Source organism: Podarcis cretensis (assembly GCF_951804945.1).
Source record: "Podarcis cretensis genome assembly, chromosome: 14".
Taxonomy (NCBI): domain Eukaryota; kingdom Metazoa; phylum Chordata; class Lepidosauria; order Squamata; family Lacertidae; genus Podarcis; species Podarcis cretensis.
Genome location: NC_137183.1, coordinates 5,769,607 through 5,791,362, shown reverse-complemented (window position 1 = coordinate 5,791,362; position 21,756 = coordinate 5,769,607). Strand labels below are relative to the sequence as shown.

General features: G+C 44.7%; 1 protein-coding gene across 1 annotated transcript in view; it reads right to left on the bottom strand.

Annotated features, from left to right (window-relative positions):
* Positions 1–21,756, bottom strand: part of MYO1E (myosin IE) — a 110,124-nt gene that overhangs the window by 31,892 nt on the left and 56,476 nt on the right. The window contains 10 exon segments of the mRNA XM_079953186.1: positions 952–1,058; positions 2,037–2,118; positions 3,681–3,766; positions 4,282–4,449; positions 5,238–5,324; positions 10,287–10,373; positions 11,869–11,949; positions 19,133–19,243; positions 19,245–19,330; positions 20,898–21,030. Of these exon segments, the coding sequence (XP_079809312.1) occupies positions 952–1,058; positions 2,037–2,118; positions 3,681–3,766; positions 4,282–4,449; positions 5,238–5,324; positions 10,287–10,373; positions 11,869–11,949; positions 19,133–19,243; positions 19,245–19,330; positions 20,898–21,030 (1,028 nt within the window).

The following is a 21,756-nucleotide window of genomic DNA, read 5'->3' as shown; positions in this document are numbered from 1 at the left end:
GAGTTGAACACAAGAGCACTCTCCCTTCCTGCAGTTTCCAGCAACTGGTATTCAGAGGCCTATGACAGTGTTGCCTACAAGGAAATGCACAGCCCTCCTTTAGACTGACCAGAACATTTATGTAACCCCTGCTCACCCTAACCACCATTACCACTTGGCTGCAAAAGTGCATTCAAAATAATGCACAGTGGTACCACGATTCTCGAACGTAATCCGTTCCGGAAGACAGTTCAATTTCCGAAACGTTCGAAAACGGAGGCGCAAAGGGCTGTCTGCAAATTCAGTCGAGAAAATTGAAAAACACGCAGTCGAAGCCGTTCGACCTCCGAGGCGCTTTCAAAAACGGAAGCATTTACTTCCAGGTTTTTGGCATTCGGGTTCCGAAATGTTCATCAATGGAGACATTCGAGAACTGAGGTACCACTGTATTTATAATTTCTTCCTATATACATAAAAATGTAGATGCCAGAATGGCAGGTAGGACAGAGAGCAAGGAGTGCAAGTGGCAGGCAGCCCAGATGAGCTGCTTAACCGCGAAGGGGGAGGCACCTTCCTCCTTTAAAAGAGAACCCCCTTCCTCCTTTAAAAGAGGTTGGGCTGAGCTGTGAGTGAAGGGGCTTGGGGCAAGCTTTGGGGAGATGGGTGGGCAGAGCAGTGGGGGATAGTCGAGGAGATAGGTGAGGTGTAAAGGGAACAAGTCATGGGGGAAGGACTATAAAGCCAGAACAAAACATATCTGCATTTGTCTTGCCTGCCTGCTGTTTCTCCATGGGTGGTCTCTGCTGTGGTCTCAGTTAACAGGCAACCTACATCTGTAGATGATTCTACTCTTGCTCATGAAGCCACACATCAAGTATACTACATGCCACGGAAGCGACTCTTTCGCCATCTTGGGCATAATGCAGGGAACAATCTAATACGAAATAGCAGTGGGAACTGTCTCCTCTGTACCTGCTTTCCTCCCAGTCTCGAGGCTTTTTTGTTTCATTCGGCTTGATGCAACGGATGTAGTGGGGCGTGCATTTCATCAGGGTGCCAACAAGGTCATTGGCTTGTTTCTACAAATAATAATAATAATAATAATAATAATAATAATAATAATAATAATAATGGCATATTTAGATACTAGCTGCTGCTTAGAACTGCTACTGATAATAATTTTGCTCCTTTTTATTTTTTAATTAGATGGTAATTTCACTATATCAGAAACAGGATCCCAAGAGAATTTACTGAAGCCAGAAAACTAATGCACTGTAAGCGATAATGTTACTGACCCTGGTCTCTGAGAAAAGAAAGATGTCTTATTTGTAACAGCAGTCTCTCCTGAAATTGCCCTTCAGAAGAACTATTGCTGCATGGGCAATCTTCCCGCCAAGATCAACAGGTTCCAATAATCCCTTCACACTGGTATACAGTTTGCCTGGCATGGCTGAGGGTCAGGGACCAGTAGGGAGAGGGTGTTTGAGGGGGAAGCCGCAGTAAGAGCCCTCCTCCCACACAGATGAAGACGGGTGGCAATGCTGACTGGTTTCCCCTCCCATCCAATGCAAGTGTCAGGAGTGCTGATAGGAGGGGGCTCAAAATCTTTTCCTAGGTGCCCAAGTGCTTTGGAGGAAATAATGAACTATGGGGGAATTGAATGAGGGTGGGGGATTCTGGGTTACTTGGCAGGATGTTAATTGGGGGAAACGAATTAATTCAAGATGACTTTATCGAGAGGTGATTGGGAGGGGTGAATGGAAACAACTGAAGGGGAAATGAATTGATTTGGAGAAGGATCTATGTGGAAGAAAATGAACTGGAGAGGAACATTTGGGGGGGGGGGAATTAACAGACAAATTTATTATTTGGATGGGAAATTAGTTCACTTGCCTTATTTGACTTTTAAATGTGTATCTGTACATATAAATGAGCGTAGGCAAATCTGTGTCTATGGAGCCCTTGCCCTGAAACTTTCCAGTACCTATCAACAACTTCCACATAACACTTCCAAGTGTGCAATTGTAGGACAGGACTCTCAAAAAACTGGAGCACACCTTGATTTTGCTACCAGCTGTCGTGGGTCGGCCTTTCTTGTCAGCTTGGAGATTCTCAGGAAACAGAGCCTTTATAAAAGGCCTAGGAGAGGAAAAATAAAACACAGGTCAGCACATAGTGATAATACAAAAGACCAAGAGGCTGATGGAGAAGCAGGTGAATATATGATCATTTCCTCCATCTGTCAGTTGGTCCATCCTGACCTGTTTGTTTCATAAAAATTATACAACACTTGATTATAAAAATAACCAAACTTCAAAGTGGTTTGCAAAAAGAATAAAACAATAAAATTATAAGGGAAAAACGGTTTAAAAACTATTCAAAACAAATAAAATAAAAACAGATTAAAACACACACCAGCATTCTATGTGTCTAAGTAGACTAGTCTAAACAAAAATGTTTTTAGTAGGCACTGAAAGGAGTACAGCTCCACAGGGAGGGAGCTTCTAAGTGTGGGTGCTGCCATACTAGAAGACCAATTTCTTACAAACTCAGAACAAATACCATGTGGCACCTGCAACAGTGCCAGTTCTGCAGATCAAAATGGTCAGAAGGGGGCATATGGGGTAAGGTGATCTCACAGGTAAACTGGTCCCAAGTTGTTAAGGGCTTTATATACTAATAGTAACACCATGAACCTGGCCCAATAGCAAAGGGGCAACCACTGGAGATCTCTAACACAGGTGATATATGGTGACAAGGTCTCACTCCAGTTAATAATAATATCATATTAGGTGCTATTATTATTTTAAAAACGAAAGCAGTCCTCTGATTATGGCTTTAATGTCCAACAGAGTAATGCCCTGACAGGAACCAAGGGATGCTGCAGATGTTCCTCAAGTTCCAGATTGAGCCTTCTTTCGTTGAAGAGAAATTGTATATTTCTGAATCCTGATTCGAGATGACATTATTCCAAGCAGCATTTTTCATATTTAAGAAATAGCCCAGATCTTTATTAAATGTTAGAAAGTAAGCACTGCTTATACCATGGGTAGGCAAACTAAGGCCTGGGGCCCAGATCCAGCCCAATCGCCTGCGGACGGTCCAGGAATCAGCATGTTTTACATGAGTAGAATGTGTGCTTTTATTTAAAATGCATCTCTGGGTTAATTGTGGAGCATAGGAATTCATTCATATTCCCCCCAAAAAATATAGTCCGGCCCCCCACAAGGTCTGATGGACAGTGGACTGGCCCCCTGCTGAAAAAGTTTGCTGACCCCTGGCTTATACCATCAAAAGTTAGTTCCAAGTGGTCACTTTCCCTATTTTGGAATTCCTGGACTGTTATATGGAACCAATTAATTCTCCTCCTGTCTAGCCAGAAGAGTGCAGTGTAAGGTTATCTCAGCCTTCACTAACCTGGGGCCCTCTATGTGCTCTACTACAATTTCCATCAGCACCAGCAAGCATGGTCATGATGCTGAGGCTCATGGGCAGTACAGCCCAGCCCAGAGCACCTGGAGGGCACCTGGTTGGTGAAGGCTGGTATCTGAGCCACTGCCTGGATTAGAGCAGGCAAGCGTAAACTGTACCCAAAAGCACATATGGGGAGAGATTGGGGGAGAGGGGAGAAATACAAACTGTTACATCTGGGACACATGTGCAATGTCCACACTAAGTGGGGGGAAATATGTTTTACGTACTGTTCACTGCTTTGCATGAGTTCAATCAGGTCCATGAAAAGAACATCTCGGTTCCTCTCACAGAATCCATCCATGTCGTAGGATACCTGGGGAAAGGAGTGAGCTTTTATTCCATTTGCAAGGGATATGGCAGTGAAATGCACTTCACTTACAGAAAATAGTTCTTGTAATTCCCAATGCAGTTTTGGAAAATAATGCAATCTGTTAAGGCACAATCTGGAGAAATTAGGGGGCTAAATGCATGCTCTCTCTTAAAATCAGCTGATGCTGCTTGCTTTGGAAAGGGAGAGATTGAGAGCACAGAAGAACCAGGGAGAGGCTGGATATTTTCCTGTTCTATTTCCCTGCTCCAAACCCTACACATTCTTACCCAGGAACCTTTCCCCAAGCAGGGTTAAAACAAATGTTACCTCTCAGTAAAAATGTAAACAAGTCTTTAAAATGGGCCAGTGGAAGCCTGTTTACTGACACAGCACCATGCCAAGGAGCCCCCCACCCTGGCCACAACCTTGCACGGTATATACTAGCCAAATCAAGTCTCAGATCAGTCAAAAACTGAATCAGCGCCCCCCCCCCTTCACCAATGCGTTTTGAGAGTCACCTTTCCAGCATAATGGTGTATGATGAATCCCTGGTTCCAGCTGTTGAAGTGCTCGTGAGTCCCAATCTGCATCTGGAGCTTTTGCAGCAGGGTCTGGTCGGCCCCTTCACCCACAGCGTGCATCGTGGCACATACATCATCCAGGATGCTCATGATGCCTGGAGGATTCTGGTGTACCAAGAAGAAACAGGTGGTGTACAAACCTCTCACCAGTAAAACCTTCGAGGCTTCTTGCCCCTGTCTCTAGGCCAGGCACTCAAGGTGCTTAATTGGATTTTAGTCATTTTTAAACAAATAAGGTCACTGGGTGCCTTTTGACAGAAAGGATATCTATATATACAATAAATAAATGTCATCTCAGCTTTTAGTACCCTCCCCAAACACCTATAGATCAAAGGCTCAGGGCAGTGATGAGCACACACACTGCTACTGCACTTCAGAAAACTTCTGTTTATTCACACTTATTGACCCTTCTTTGATCCAGCCATGTTTACCAGAATGTCCCCCTGTGAAACCTGCACAAAACAGAAGCAGCTTTTGGTACAATTAAGACAAGGTGATGCTTGTTCAGATACCCTGAGGTGCCATAAATTAGGATCTCTCTTTCCATTTTTCTTTGTAGAATTTTAAAGAAAAGGATTGTTTCCAACTGGTCAGAGACTAAGCCAATCAGCTACCAGTGAAGTTTGTGGGGTTGGCTGTTTTCTGCAGGAGGTGTGGTTGCTCCTCCTGGCATCCATTCGTGTTTAGTTCTCAAAAGTGGAATTAGCATGGATTTTTTTTCCAGTTTTCTCCATGTGTCATAGGACTATCACTGTGGCCCACTGGGAGCTATCCAGCCACAGTAGACTGAGGGAGCACCCACTTTGCATACATAACATCCCAAGTTCAATCCCCAACAGAGACAGGGGTCCCTTCCCTCTGCATGAGACCTGGGAGGCCCTCAGGACACATACCACTTTATTTTCTATGAGGTCACACACAATTTTATTGTTGAAGTAATCTATGGGTGTCCAGCGTATTCCTTCTTGCACATATTCCTCCTGGAGTACAGAAAAAAGAGCTTAGAAACAGACATACAGAGATTCAGGTGCATATTTTGGACATTTTTGACACAAAACTCTGCAGTATCAAAATGTCTGTGAAACATCCAATAGCAAGTAGCATCTAAACAATGAATGTCCAGCCAGCTTTTGACATTAGCAATATCGAAAGCAACACGATGGCCAGAAACAATTACAGTATAGAAAACTTTATGGAATAATGCAAAACATCAAAACTATCAAACTGAAGTTCAGAGTTGGACATCAGAATTGGACATTTGTCGATTATACAAACTTTACAAGCTTGATCTCAGCCAGGTAAAGTCTGGCACCTTGACTTATTCAAGGAATTTCAGAGACTTTGGTTTGATAGTTTTGATGGAAGATGGATCTCCCTCTGGAGGTGCTGGACTCTCCATCCTTGGAGGTTTCTAAGCAGAGGTTGGATGGCGATCGGTCATGGATGCTTTAGCTGAGTTTCCTACATCACAGGGGGTTGCACTAGAAAGGTGATACTATGTTTTTCTGCTTCAACAATATTTCATTATGTGCCTATCATTTTATGTAATTATAAAATTATGTAATTATAAAAATTATGAATAAAACCTGTTCACTTTACAAACAAAACATTTAAATAGCTACCTTTCTACCTTTCTATGAAGGGGGGGAATAGCCAGGAGTTTTGTTAGGAGGGAGACTTGGGGGGCAGAACCTCTCATTTGTATTTATTTTTACTTATTTGGGGGGCAGCTGCTCCCCTGCCCCACTTGGCTACGCCCATGGGGGGGCCACAGGAAGGAAACAAGATTGGAAGGGGGCCAAGGCCGGAAAAAAGTTGGGAAACACTGAATTAGGGCTTCTGCTCCAGAGATAGCTACAGAGGTAAGAGAATTTATTGATTTCACTGACAGCAGCTTGTCACATTTTTGTGCTGTAGAAGCAGCACCTGTAGAAACTGTCTCATTTACAAAACTCCCAAAGTAACAGGTGTCAAAAAGCTGCCTGTTCCCTATGGGAAACACCGTTTTGAATATACACGGCCAGATTGAGCTAAAGAGCTCCACTAGCAGAAGCCAGTGGAAAGGCTTCTGCACTAATGCAATGGGGCTTCCCCCTCTTCTCCCCACCAATTCTGGGAGGTCATAGGAAACCCCAGAGCAGCCACAGAGGGAGGAAAGGGGAGGACATTCTGTCAAGCAAGCAGAAATGCGGGTGCTGACAGACCATTTGTTTTAGCTCGAGACTGAATTCCTCCCACAGTGTTGAGTGGTGTTTGTGTAACACAAAAGTCACTGGAATTTCTTTGAGGAATTGTTTCAGGAGGGAAAACTGGAACCATTTTAATCTGCTGTGAGAAGGGCACACAAATGATTAACATGTTTTCCCAGTCATGCTTCCATTTGTGGCCAAATAGGTAAAGCCACATATGGGACGCAGGTGGCACTGTGGGTTAAAGCCTCAGCGCCTAGGACTTGCCGATTGAAAGGTCGGCGGTTCGAATCCCTGCGGCGGGGTGCGCTCCCGCTGCTCGGTCCCAGCGCCTGCCAACCTAGCAGTTTGAAAGCACCTCCGGGTGCAAGTAGATAAATAGGGACCGCTTACCAGCGGGAAGGTAAACGGCGTTTCCGTGTGCGGCTCTGGCTCGCCAGAGCAGCGATGTCATGCTGGCCACGTGACCCGGAAGTGTCTCCGGACAGCGCTGGCCCCTGGCCTCTTAAGTGAGATGGGCGCACAACCCCAGAGTCTGTCAAGACTGGCCCGTATGGGCAGGGGTACCTTTACCTTTAGGTAAAGCCACAATCTTTATAGAGTTTGGCGTGGGGCAGGTGGGGAGTATCTTACTTGCCGCAAGTGACCAGCTGAGTTGTTATTTACAAGCTTAGACATATATCGGGGCGGGGGGGGGAGTTCTTGGAGCTGAGCCAAAGGATGCATGAAATAGGAAGGGGCAGGCAGGCAGTTCCACTCTGGATACCCCAACACCCAATAACAGCCTTTGGGCTTAAACTGTTTGCCCTGGGTCTGCCCAGTATCTACAAACGGTGGCAACTGCTGTCTGTCCTGATTCCTACTCATCGAGAATGAAGACTTGAAGAATACTCTCCCAAGGATTTAATGCTTAGATTTCTGCGGTACATAAACAAATTGCTGTCTTAAGCCACATAATTAATCCTAGATTCAGCTACAACAAAGTCAGGCAAAGTAACTCCCAAAGCTTTGGATGCTGATCTGACACGGATACACCCCCTTGCTATCCTATATATAGGAACAGGGGTGGGCTCAGCTTAGTACAGCGAGCGTTTCTGCAATCTCTCAGTAAGCCTAGTTGGCAGAACCATCTGTTCTCTCCTCCTCTGGCGCCTCCTGGATCTAGGTGATGGGGGAAGTGTCTCTGCCCCTTGAGAGGCAGGCAGCACCAGCAGAACATCCCCCTCTGGAGAGGCAGGGCTCCTTTCAGTGTCTGATGGCGCTGGGTAGGTGGTGCGGCAGGCACTGTGGAAGTGCCAGAGAAGGGCTCTGACCGCTGTGGAGAGGGAGATGGAGATGGAGATGGAGATGGAGACGGAGATGGAAAGAAAGGTGGGGTTCAGCTCTCATTGCAGAGATGAGCAAGGCAAGAGAGCAGGTTGAAGGAATGTCCCCAACTGGATCCTTACGATCAGGCTGCCCCAACTCCAGCAAAGACCTCCACAACAAGTTAGAGCCCTCCCCCTGGTCCTTGACAAACCCTTCATCTGTATTGTCCTGCTTTGGCCATCCCATGACACTGTGGTGGCTTTGAAGACTAGGCCCCAAACCTACGTGACCACAGCTTTGCATGCATCATCAACAGATGAATGAATGAATGAATGAATGAATGAATGAATGGAAAGAGGGTGGGAGACTGCCCTCATATAACCTTCCCAGAGCCCAGAGAGCTTAAAAAGCTCTTTCAGTGCCAGGTTTTCTGCTGCAGAAAGTGTTTTTAAGTCTTTTCCAGACTCTGAAGGTTGCACGAGGACTCTGGAAGGCCTCGCAAGGCTCCTGAGATCTCGCCTGCTCAGTGCACCAGCTTCACACAGGTAGTGATGGTTGCATTGGGAGGGGGAAAGTAACACCCACACATGTTTTCGGCCTACTGTAATTAAAATTATGATCTGTGTGAGATAAGACACCAGGGTCCTGCCTAGTTGTTGCGAATTTTGATACCAAAGCAGTTGTCACTCCAAGTCTTTCAAAACAAGGAAGGTGAAGATGCTGGTGTGTGTTTGTATGACAGAGCTTAATTTCTAAAATATGAGGGGCTGGAGCTGGAGCTTGCTTGTCCTAGAGACCTTTCCATAAATCATAGATCATGGGTGCTATTCAGAGGAAGGAAAACCAGGCTGAGTCACCACTGACGCTGGAAACAGCCTACAAGTCTAAGCCCTGATTCAACAATTACTAATTTTAAGTGGAGGATGTTAAATTATACATTTCATAGGGTTCTTACTCAAAGTTCCTTTAATTCAGGGGTGGCTAGCCTTTCTCTTTGGCTCAAAGGCCACGTTCACCCTTGGCCAACCATCCAGGGGCTGCTTGCCAGGAGTGTGTGTGGGTGAGTCCACCTTTGCACTTACATACAGACCAGCTGAGGTTATCATCAACTGATAAATCTGGTGATCGGGGAGGGAGTGACTTCTCTCTCTCTCCCCTCCCCCCCCAATTAAGACACTGGACGTGGCTTTTTTAAAATTGTTGCATCCCTGTCTGCTTTTAAAAAACATTTCTTTTCACCAACATCTACCAAAATTTGTGGGGTCCAGCAGCAAGGGAGATAAGTTTCCTGTGTGTGATGAAGGCTCTTGGGTTAGTCACCCCCACTTTAGTAAACTACTTGACAAAGTTGTTCCAAGTAACCAAGCAGACCACACACTCTGAGGTCTAAGTTCAGTAGCCCCACTCAGTATCACAGTCCAAATATTTGAAGGGATAAATGAGCTCTGTTGCTTCCCTGTAGTACTTAGGGGGCAAAATACTCTGTTTGCCATCAGGGGGTGGCTGGTTTCACCTGTGATGTCCCAGATCCTGCCCAAGGAACCTTCAGAAGGGAGTTGCTGCCACAGGCATTAAACACATGAGTATTCCAAGCTAAATAGATTGAAATAGTATGAGCTAAATAGATTGAAAGATTATGAGTCACGGGAGTGTGTGCAAGAACTTAACAGTGCTTAGTTTATTTTTTGACTCCTATTTTGTTAATATTGTTAATACAGTACTGTTCTATAGATTATAAATGTTGTATTGATTTGTTATTCATATAGTATGACTTTTGCTTTAATTGTGATGTTTAACTTATTTTTGTTGTTGCTCTGTTAATAGTGTTTTACAAATTGTAATTGTTTCACTGATTATTTGTTAGTTATTCTATATAATTTATGTTGTATTTGTGATGTTCTATTATTGTCTATCATGTTATTCTTATTTATTGTTTGTAAGCCACTTTGGGATTCATTTGAATGAAAAGTGGCATAGAAGTATAATAAAACAAAACAAAACAAACAAACAAACAAATGTACCGGCTCTTCAGATTAGCTGGTAGCAGAGGAAATACAAACCTCTTCCCCTTCTCTTTCAAAGAGACAGGTTGGTGAAAGCAGATATTCCCCCATTTTCACTTGACAGCCCTATCCAACACAAATGTAAGCCAGCCATCTGTGGCAGCAAGTCAGCATCCATGAGGCAGTCAGCTGACAGGATGGTTGTTCTCTCTGCTGAGACTCACTCTTGGGTCACCATGTCAGATGATAAAATCTGCTTACAACTGTGGTTGCATTACTTTCCAAAATTGTACTAGCAAACCCACAACTGTTTTCACTCAAATATACTTGCCAGACAAATTATAAATAGTCATCACCCCAAAAGCCAGGCCACATTTGACAAGGGGAAGGCAGTTTTGTGGATATCTGTACAAAAAAACAACACAAACTGGTATTTTTTTACCTGTTCTGCCTTCAGCGTCAATTCAATGAAGATCTGCTGCAGCTTTTCATTAACAAAATTGATGCAAAACTGTTCGAACCCGTTTTTCTGGGAGAGAAAACAAGCTATCAAAACATTAGCTTCATAAAAACACCCATTTTACCAATTAGGTCAATCCTGATTATTTTTGCAATATATTTTCAGTAAGTTTAACAGCTGGTTTTTACATTTGCACTGTAAACCTCAGCAGAGAAGACAGTAGCCTAGATTCTCCAAAGCTCTTTCCAAGACTTGAGTTTTCATTAAAGGAACCGTTACACAAGGAACGTTACACAAAGGAACAACTTACGCAAGTTCATTCAAACCCTGCATTACACATTTTTGTTTTACATTATATTTGTTTCCAATTATAGGAAGTAATATGTATGTCCCAACTTTATCCCAAAGGTTTCCATTCATGTACTCTGGGTGCAGGGAATAAATTTTGCAATTTTATGAAAATTAAACTAAATTTTAAAATTGTGACAGCCTTTCCACCAGAATATAGGAGAGAGAGAAATGGGACTGTGTGGCGACTCTTCCCACTCAGCTAAAAACCAGCAAATTTTGGCTCCACTTCCTGAACTCTTCCCATTTCAGAACTCTGTAACTGAGAAATAATGCCTGAGTTTGCCTCTTTCCTCTTCCCTCCAAATAATTTCCTTTTGTGTCACAGCCTTTAAATTGTAAGGCTGAGGACAAGGGGCCCTCTAATTAATTCCATCTGTAAGTCACTCTGGGAGCGAGAGTGAGATAAAACTGCTTTAATTTAATCACACACACACACACACACACACACACACCTATCTTTCATCCAAAAATGGATTTCAGGGCAGTATGCAGTAGAATTTAATTTGTGCAATATTATCGTCATTGCCATGTAGAAAATGACAAAGTCACGATGCCAAAGGAGCTGAATTTCCTTCTCCTTTGTACAGTGGCTGGAAAGCCATGACTCTCCAGATGCTGCTGGACTGCAACTCACATCAACTTCTGGCCACTGGCCATGTTGGACACTGAAGGTATTGGGTGCTAGGAGTCCAGCAACACCTGGAGCACCACAGGTTGCCCAAACCAGGAAGAAAAACAGGGGTATTTTGAATGTTAGAAGGATGTTGGAATGAAGTTATGTGGTTTTAGCAGAAATGTTATAAGGGTTTAGGAAAAAATAGACTGTTAATTGGTGAAAGGAGGGAAAGTAAAGTTACATCATATTGAGATAAATTACAGAATAAAAATTGGAAAAGATGGAAAGGATTTGCTGAAATAGTTAACCAAATTAGAATACAAAAAAGGGAGGTGTGAGGAGGTCAAGGAAACAAGCAAATGAAAGATAAGTTATGGGAAGATTAGTTGTGTTGTTTTTTTCTTTATTGTGATGTGTTGTTTTGTTTTTGTTTAATATGGTATTTTTACTTTTGCTTTTTGTAACCCTTAAAAATTTTTAAAAATATTATTTTAAAAAATAAAAAAATAATAAAGTTTATCTAAAACCCCCCCAAAAAAGAAAAAAGAAAAACAGGGGTATTTTTGCTGTCACTGAAATAATGCTTTAAGTCATTACCTGAAATATTTCAAAGCCGTAGATGTCCAAGACACCATTATTATATTCTTCGTGATCCTTCTCCATAGCCTTATTAATTGACTAATAAAACAAAAACAGAAAAATACAGACTTGTCTAAAGGACTAAGTATTTGATGAAAAAAGGACTAAGAATTTAATGAATAAATGAATGAATGAATGAGTTACATAAAGTAAAAAACACTTAAGGCAGCCTTCCCCAGCCTGGTCCCCTCCAGATGTTTTGAATGACAACTTCCACCTGTCCCAACCACCACAGCCATATCATGCTGGAGCTGATGGCAGCTGCAGTGCCAAACCCCAGGCGTGCAACCGATAGGGGAAGCCTAGTATCTGAACCCCATCTGCTTCATCTTCTTCTGTGATATTGCACTGAAAGGCAAGAAGGGGACTCTCTGGGGCATCTCCACTTGTCCAGTCTCTCAGCAGCACAAACAGCATGCAGCTGGTTGTCTCACCAGAAGAAACAAAGAAACCTCTGCCCCAGCCCCCTCCCTCCCTCTCTCTGGCATCAGGATTATTCTTTGCTGGACAGCAGGAGAGAAAAAAATACAAGTATGTTGTAATACTGACTTACACTTGCATGCATGAAAGGGTTAACCTAAGCCCTGGCCTCAAGTTACCAGAGTAACCACTGACCACTACCCCTTCCTTCTGATTCACATGGGTACAAATAATATTGCCACACACAGCCTGCAACACATAGCAATGGACTATGAGACACTGGGCAGGGAGCTGAAGATAACTGGGGCACAGGTAGTCTTTTCATCATTCCTTCCTGTTGAAGGTCGTGGTCCAGGGAGAGTAAAATACTTGAGATAAACCACTGGCAGTGCAGGTGGTGTCATAAGGAAGGATTTGGCTTCTTGGATCACGGTCTCTACTTCCTTGAGGAAGGGCGTCTAGCAAAAGATAGGCTGCATGTCACAGCAGTTGGCAAGATTCTGCTTGCTAAAAGTCTCAAGAACCTGATAAGGAGAGCTTTAAACTAAATCTCGAGGGAAAGGGAGACAACATTACAGATGACAGAAGAGCACCTGGCACTGGGGATAATTGCTTCATTGATGCACAGGAAACTGAGGTGGTGCTTTAGAAACCTGGTGTTCCTTCTGGTGTTTAATTTATTAGAGAAAGAGATTTGGAAGACGGATTCCTACTCTCCAGTAACAGAGCCAAGCCAGACTAAAGACTTGGATGATGCCTTACTAGAGCAGATAACCAAACACTGAAAAAGGAGAGATATACAGTGGTACCTCGGGTTAAGTACTTAATTCGTTCCGGAGGTCCGTTCTTAACCTGAAACTGTTCTTAACCTGAAGCACCACTTTAACTAATGGGGCCTCCTGCTGCCGCCGCGCCGCCAGAGCACAATTTCTGTTCTTATCCTGAAGCAAAGTTCTTAACCTGAAGCACTATTTCTGGGTTAGCGGAGTGTGTAACCTGAAGTGTATAAAACCTGAAGCGCATGTAAGCCGAGGTACCACTGTAGTAATCATGGGGGACTTCAACTTCCCTGATATTTGTTGGGATGCAAGGTCTGACAAATTCCTCCATTGCCATGCTGAAAATTTCATTTCCCAGAAGGTGGAATCGTCTATCCTCAGAAAGGGATCATCTATCCCCAGAAGGGGATCATCTATCTTGGACCTGGTCCTCACCATTAGGAAGGAACTTACTAACAGTGGAAGTACTAGGAAATGTGGGAGGAAGTGATCATGTTCTCCTGGGTTTCAGGATACAGAGACAAGGGAAACCTGAGCATGGTGGACATGCACTCTGGACTTTAAGAAGGCCAATTTCAAAAAGCTTAAGGGGCTACTGGGTGTGATCCCATGGTCAGAAATACTCAAAAGAGAACCGAATCCATGGATGGGAGATTTTAAAAGGAAAAACATTGAAGGTCCAAATGCAGACAATTCCAACAAGAAAAGTGGGAGGAATCTAAGGAAACTGTTGCGGCTGCATAAGGAGCTTACAGATGAGCTGAGAGTTAAGAAGGGCATGTATAAGAAATGGAAGAAAGGGGAAATGGAAGAAAGGATGAGTATACACAAGTAGCCAACAGTTGCTAGGGGGAACTCAGGCTGGCTAAAGCTCAGAATGAGAAAGAGAGGTTTAATTTTTAAAAAAATATTTCTTCAATGTCTCTGCTCTCTACCTTCTTGAATCTTTCTCTTTGTGCTTCCTAAAACAAGCAAGAAGGAGCCATGCGGCTTGGCTCACAAATGCAACAAATGAACTGAATTTAAAATGATATTTTATAGCCAGGATCTTTGCTAACCCAAAGATTGCATGATCATTTTCCTTCTTTGTTTTATTGCCAGGGATGGAGAGTTGTGAGTAAAATATTATTTGCAAAGCTAAGTGTCTGCAATTTTTTCTAATTTAAGCATTTTTGTGGTGAACATTTGTCGAAAGGTGGATGAGGGCAGATGTAAATCTAAGCAAGTTTGAATGTGCTTGGAGCAATCACCATTGTGTTAACTCTGTTACTGGAGAGTAGGAATCCGTCTTCCAAATCTCTTTCTCTAATAAATTAAACACCAGAAGGAACAAGGAAGGAAAAGAGACAAGGTCACCTCTCTGGCCTAAACAGTAAAGGCACTGCAGGTAAGCAGCAGCTGTCTCTTAGTCTGGATGCTGGAACAAGAAGGTGGTTGGAAGGAGGACCCTGTGGACCAGGGCTGGAGAGTTGAGGACCCTCCATATACTGTTGGACTCCAGTTCCCATTAATCCCAGTCAGCCTGGTCAACGATTCAAGGATGATGAAATCAGCAACGCCTGGAAGGTCACAGGGCTAGAGCCGCATGGCTGCCTGAAATGGCCACTGCAGCCACTACAGAATATGGGAGTTGTGATGCTTTTGCCCTGTGGCAAAAATGGCGCTCCCCCCTCTTTAGAACATGCTTTTAGCCTTTTGCAATAAAGCAAGTAATAGATAAATTCATTGAACAGATTAGTGAAAAGCAATTGCAGAAACCCACATCCTGGACACAGTATATTAATGGTTGCCAAGCAACCAGAAAAAGGAAAGAGGAAAAAAGCAGCCTAGCCTGTTCTTGAACTTTGAACAACAACTTCATCTATGGGTCAGCAGGTGAGGATTTCATGGCACTGAGATGGCTATTATCACCCAGTGATGCTTGTAAACCGAACTGCTATAAAAAAAAGGCCCAGGAAACAATCTGGTAAAGCAAAAAGTGAAAACAGAGGCAATCCTACAGAAATTGTGTTGCTTCTTGGTGTGTTAGGATTATTGTTCTTTTTGAAACCACCATACAATAGGAAGGCCACCCACTACAGGCCAGATTGGAAGGAAGTACTTCTGTATGTGCATTAACAAGTGACAACAAGAACATCAGACTAGGACTGAGCAGACTTGGGTTCAAATCCTCACACAGGCACAAACTCACTGAGTCTTTGGCCCAGTCACTGTCTCTGAGTCTGACTTACCCAACATGCATGGGTCAGTGGGAGAATTGATGCATGCCTTCTTCAGCTGCTCAGAATAAAGGCCAGATATAAATGTAGCAAATAAACAAATTTGGATTTTTCATATGTTATAAATCTCCTAGGTCTCAGGAGGTGGTCACTTGTGACCTGAGGTGCTTTTTGAAACTGGAGGTACCAGGACTGAACCTGGATCATCAGCATGCAAAGTAGCACCTGCCATACAGTGAGGGCCTCGCCACACACACACACACACACACGTGAGTGGGCAGATTCTCTGACTCAGGGAGCTTCCCCAAGACAAGAAGAGGAATAGAGATCCACAAATAGACAGGGAAGCAGAGGCAGAAGGGAGAAAATTACCAGCTTCAAAACACGCATTACAGAAAAGCCACATGATAGCAGCCGTAAGCCATGCTCATTAGAAATCCTTCCACATGGGATTCAGCAGAACATTCTGGCCCTTTAAAAGACAGATGCTGGCATATTCATCTCCTGCAGTTCTGCTCTTTTTAATGTTTTTCTTTCAGCTTCTCCTGCTTTGCACACACACCTCATGCCAGCTTCAAGGTTTTAGCAGAGGGCTAGAGGAGTTCAGCCTTCAGAGCTGAATGCAGCTCTCTGTCCACCCCTTGGGACTCTCCCCAAGCCACACCCCAACTGACCCATCCTCCCCAAAGGCTTTCCCTTGGCTGAAATGTGTCTTTGATTTGGGGTGATGCCTGCTGCTTGCTTGGATGGAGGTGTTTACATGCGTTGCCTGTGTGAACCTTTGGCTTTTATGTGGCTGGAATGTAGTCAAGTGTACAAAGAAAAGAATCACATCTGCTGCTTTGCCCAGTTGCCTCTGCCCACCCCCACCCCCTCACTAACGTGTGGCATCTGGAAAGCTACCCAAAAGGAAATGTGGCCCTTGAACTGAAAAATGTTCCCCACTTCTGTTTCAGAATGAGCTCAGGCTTGCAAGAGAGGTTAATAATAATGATGATGATGATGATGTTTCTTTGGCTATGTCCGAAGTAAGAGGAAGAACAAGCAAGTGGGAGGTTCTCTGCATGCAGAAGACAGAGAAATGCTATTGGGTGATAGAGAGAAGGCAGAACTACGCAACACCTACTTTGCCTCTGTCTTCATCCCAAAGGAAAGTGATGCCCAACCTGGTGGTAACAGAATAAATGATGTAAGGAGGGAGCTTGGGATCTTTACCAAGATAGGAAAAGAGGTAGTAAGGAAACACCTAGCTACTTTAAATGAATTAAAATCTCCAGGGCCTGACAAACTGCATCCAAGGGTACTAAAGGAGCTTGTGGATGTAATCTCATAGATCCTATCTTATGATCTTTGAGTATTCATGGAGAACAGGGGAGGTTCCTACAGACTGAAGACAGGCAAATGTCCCCATGTTCAAAAAGGGGGGAAAGGAAGACCCAGGTAATTACCAGCTGGTGAGCTTGAGACTGATACCAAGAAGGTCCTTGAACAGACAATTCAAAAGTTGGCCTGTGATCACTGTGATTACTAAGATGGGTTTCTCAAAAACAAGTCATGTCAGACGAAGCTGATTTCTTTTTCTGACTGAATTACAAGCTTTTCAGGTCAGGGGGATGCTGTGGACATAGTGTATCTTTATTTCTGTAAGGCTTTTGACAAAGCCCCCCCATGATATTTTTGCGAGGAAGCTGGCAAAATGTGGGCTGAACAAGGTAACTGCTAGGTGAATTTGTAGCTGGTTAATTGACCAAACCCAAAGAGTTCTCATTAATGGTTCATCGTCATCTTGGAAAAAAGTGGTAGGTGGGTGCCGCAGGGCTCTGTCCTGGGCCTGCTGTTCAACATCTTTATAAATGGATGAAGGAATTGAGGAGATGACTTTAACAGACTGGATTTGGGCCCAAACTAACAAAATAAATTCCAGTAGGGACAATGGTAAGGTTCAGCACTTAGGCAGGAAGAAACAGATGTACAAATATAAGATGCACACCTGGACTACTGTGTCCAATTCTGGGCACCACAGTTTAAGAAGGATATTGACAAGCTGGAAAGTGTGCACAAGAGGGCAACCAAGATGATCAAGTTCTGGAAACAAAGCCTTATGAGGAGCGCTTGAAGGAGCTGGGTATGTTTAGCCTGGAAAAGAGGAGACTGAGAGATATGACAACCATCTTCAAATATCTTAAGGGCTGTCCCGTGGAAGAGGGCGCATGCTTGTCTTCTCCTGCTCTGGAGGGTAGGACTCAAACCAATGGCTTCAAGTTACAAGAAAGGCAATTTAGTCTAAACATTCGGAAAAACTTTCTGTTACAGTAAGAGCTGTTTGGCAGTGGAATGATCTCCCTCGGGAGGTTGTGGACTCTCCTTCCTTGGAGGTTTTTAAGCAGAGGTTGGATGGCCATCTATCATGGATGCTTTACCTAAGATTCCTGCCTTGCAGGGGGTTGGACTAGATGACCCTTGGTCCCTTCCAATTCTATGATTCCATTATTCTATGAGGCAAACTTTTTTTGTTTTGTTTTTTCAAGTGTCTGTGTGTGTTCATCATGAGCAGCTAACCTGTGGCCTTCAATATGGACTGTGGCCCTATCATTGCTGATCATCAGCCATGCTGGTTGGGGATGACAGGAGCTGCCAAGATCTTAAAATATTTTTTTTAATTTTCAGGAAGGAGTTGGAGTCCAACAACATCTGGAAGACCACAGGTTAGCCACTTCTAGTAGTATGTGGAACAGGCTGCAGTCCTGAACAGTTTTTTCAGATTTGGGGAAGTTTTGCAACAAAGGATTAGTCCTTAGGATCAGAGGCACTGACTTGGGCCCAAGACCGAGGGGGCCCAATGCGCGACATCACACTTGTGTCAGGGACTGGTTGGATGAGGAAGAGTGGTAGAAGACACACACCAAAAGAACTCCCTGCCCCCCGAGGAAGGCACAGAAGATGATGACTAAGATCCTGGATCCTGGTGGGGGGACCTGTCACACCTCAGAGGAGGGGACAAGCCGGGAGGTACTAGAAGCAGGAAGCTTGAGGGATAATGAAGAGGCCAAAGAGGCAGGTGGCCCAGCACAGGGCAAGGTGATGAGGCTTCCAGTTTGGATGCAGGCTTTGACAGAGGTGATCAAAGGGTGATCCATCCTGACAGCTTCTCGGTTAGCGGCTCTCCAGCCCCTTACTCCTAGAACGCGACAAATGTTACATGTTGCCGAGCAACAAGCCAGGCAGGCAAAGAGAGAGAGACTTCTGGACCACAGAGGGAGGAGCCCTGACTCAGAAGGCTAGAGAGCAAAGCAGGGGCTTCATGCCAGTTCACACAACTGCTTCATTAGAGGATTTTGCCTTTATGAGCCTCATTGTATTTTTTAATCTCCTTAATAAAGAAACTAACTGCAAGTTCGCCTCATTTCTCTCTGACCTGTGAATGACCTGCTCTGCCTGCCGGCTCTGTGACAGCGCTCCTCTTACGTCATGCATGTGTTGCATCAGGAGGAGGCTAGGAGCCCAGAACCCAGCACATCGCAGCCTCAATTGCTGGCAGCTCCTCTCTGATGCTCAGGAGCTGGCCACTGATGCTGTGTTGCGCATGGCTCCACACTTGGCCTCCTATGCCCACTCAACATTGGGGGAGCTCAGCCCCCTGCCAACAATTATTGAGAGGGCTGAAGACTCCGGCCCCCCATGAGTTGGTGCCTATGTTTATGATAAAGACCACCATTTTTGATTCAAGTCAACCACCTGAGTATGGTACCAAAACCAAAAACAACAACCCCGCCCCCCCCAAAAAACTTGAATTGTCACACCTACATCCACCAAGTAATCAAACACTCTGGCGTGAAGGGCTTTGGCTAAGGCATCCCTGGTGTAGCAGGCCTGCTCTACATTGAGGGTCACGTTGATGGATTCCGATTTGCCCCCCCCACTTGCTGTCCATCTGCCGGCTGGTCAGCTTCTCCTTGAGTCGGCCCTGGTTAATTCCCAGGAGGAAAGCCGGGAATGCCAAGACTGCAAGAAATAACAAACACATAAATAGAACATTTACAATGACGGCAAGGTTAGCCAAGCTGACGGCAACCCCAAAGCAGAATCAAAATAAGTGACGCTGCATCCAACAAAGCAGCCCACAGAGGTGTAGTAGTAAAACATGCTTATCAACCGATTCTCTAAAGTTTTGGAGAGCTGAGAAAATAGGCTTTACAGTCTTGCAGGGTCTCTGCTCCTCTTCCATTCCTGAACTAGTGAGCTTGTTCTTATCAGGTTTCCCAAGAAAGAATAGAGATGGTGGCAGTGGCTCATCAGGCAAGGTGGAAAATCCTCTTGCAAAACCTTCGTACATGGTTTAACAAAAGAGGTGGGAATCTTCCTACACAAGCCGCATGGGAAAAGATAGGGTGCTGCACAAGAGTGGAGCTGTTTCACTGGGCAGGGCAGGCATCAGCTAGTAGCATTGTTGGGGGCCCACAGCTGAACCCCTGCAGTCTCCTGGCTTTACTATCCCTTATTCTTAAGTGTTCCTGGCAGTTCACCTGGCCTGTCGAAGGAAGGAAGCCAACGCAAGACCAGAAGCAGTTCTTTCCCTCTGGGAGACGGTACGGATAGGGCCCAGAGGGAGAGGCCAGCAAACTGTCAAGTGGCACAAAGGAGGGGGTCCACTGACAACACCTTGCCCTAGGACACCCTCAAATCCAAACCCCAGGACCATCACTGGGGTTGCATATGAAAACTCTCCAGTATCTGCAGCCCATGCATCAGGCTGTCCACTTATTCTGGGCACAATGCTTTGGGGGGTCAGGGTAGGAGAATGGGAAAATCACTAAGTGTTCATGAGTCTCCTGTGAACATGGAGGCACCTCTAGATCACAGCCTACACACTTGATCTGGAAAAGGAAAACAGGCACAGATTTGCAAATGCTAGTTTATATGTACAGATGCATATTTAGAGTCACAGGCACCAGGAGAACTAATTTCCTATCCAAATTGCCCTAAGTAATTCCTTCAATTAATTTGTACCACACCTTTTATTCATTTACCCCCATTTAATTTCCCAACAGATCCTGTTCCACATCAATCCAATTCCCCCATTCATTAATCCCGAAATCATCCGTAAATAAAGACACCTTAAATTAATTTATTTCCCCAAATTAATAGCCCATCATGTCCCCTGGGTCCATCCTTCCCAGGGCCAGCCCACCCACGAGGTGAGGTGAAGCAGCTGCCTTGGGCGACACCCCCCCATGGGCACCCTGCCTGCACCTCTGCTTCCGTTGGTAGTGGTGAAGTGGCCCCAGTATCAGCAAAATCTCGTGAGATCTTGCTGCAACCAGCTGTCGCCATCATTACTTTTCAGCAGTGCCATGCAACCTAGGTAAGGGATGCTTTGGCAGGGGCAACGGGGCACTGTAGAGGCAAGGCGGCACTTCCCACTTTGCCTCAAGCAGCGAAATGGGATGCGCCACCATGACCCTTATATCAAAGCGCCTGAGCATGCCCTGACCCAACTAGCTTTCCCCCCTTGCCATCTCTGCCTCACATTCAAATCTCAATGCTCTGGGAATCCACAGAGGCCACCTACACTCCTCGCTCTCCACAGCTGCATAGTTGCCGAATTCTTTGAAGCTGATGTTGCCCAGGTGAAGGACTCCAGCCACGATCTGCAGCACCAAAGCCTGCTCCTCAGCAAAGATCCCAATCACATTCATGGCATGCTGCAAAAATTAAAGCAGTGGATGAATTAAAAGCCCACCTTAATAACCAAATACCTTTTGTGCAAAATTCCAGTAGTATTTCTGCATCACTTTTATAGCATTCAAAATGTTATCTTGCAGCAATCCTTGCAACAGCCCTGTGAGGTAGCCTGGTATCATTATCCTAGCAGAGGCTGAGGGAGAAGTGAGCTTGCACCTCTTCACAGAGGTGACATTTGAACTGTCTTCCATTAACCACCATGCTATAGCAACTAATGGAATGGTACCACTCTTTTCGCCTTCAAATCCCTCCTCAGAACTCACCTTTCCCACAAACCCTTCATGTTAAATCCTCTGTCTATCCCAACTTAAACACAGCCCAAGTTCACATGTAATGACAATTTGCTGCCCTTGGTCTAGAAGGGCCCCTGGCAAGGAGCTCCCAACAGCCCTCTCTTCTAGAGTGGGATAGGACAAAGGAAGAACCCTTCTGTTTTTGCTTTCTCACCTCTACAGCTGCCACTGCCTCCTGGGCTCTTATAAGCCCCTTGGAGGAGAGACCTGCTTTATTTGCCAAAATAACCTTGGCCACTAGAAAGCATAATATATTATCAATTACTATTATTATTAGCAAAGGTTGTCATAGTGCAACAATGCACATCTGTCCACGTAGACTACCAGGAGGAGAAAACAGTGCAGGCTTTGCAAACAGCACAGAAATTTGTAGGAGTAATGGCAGTCCAGAGA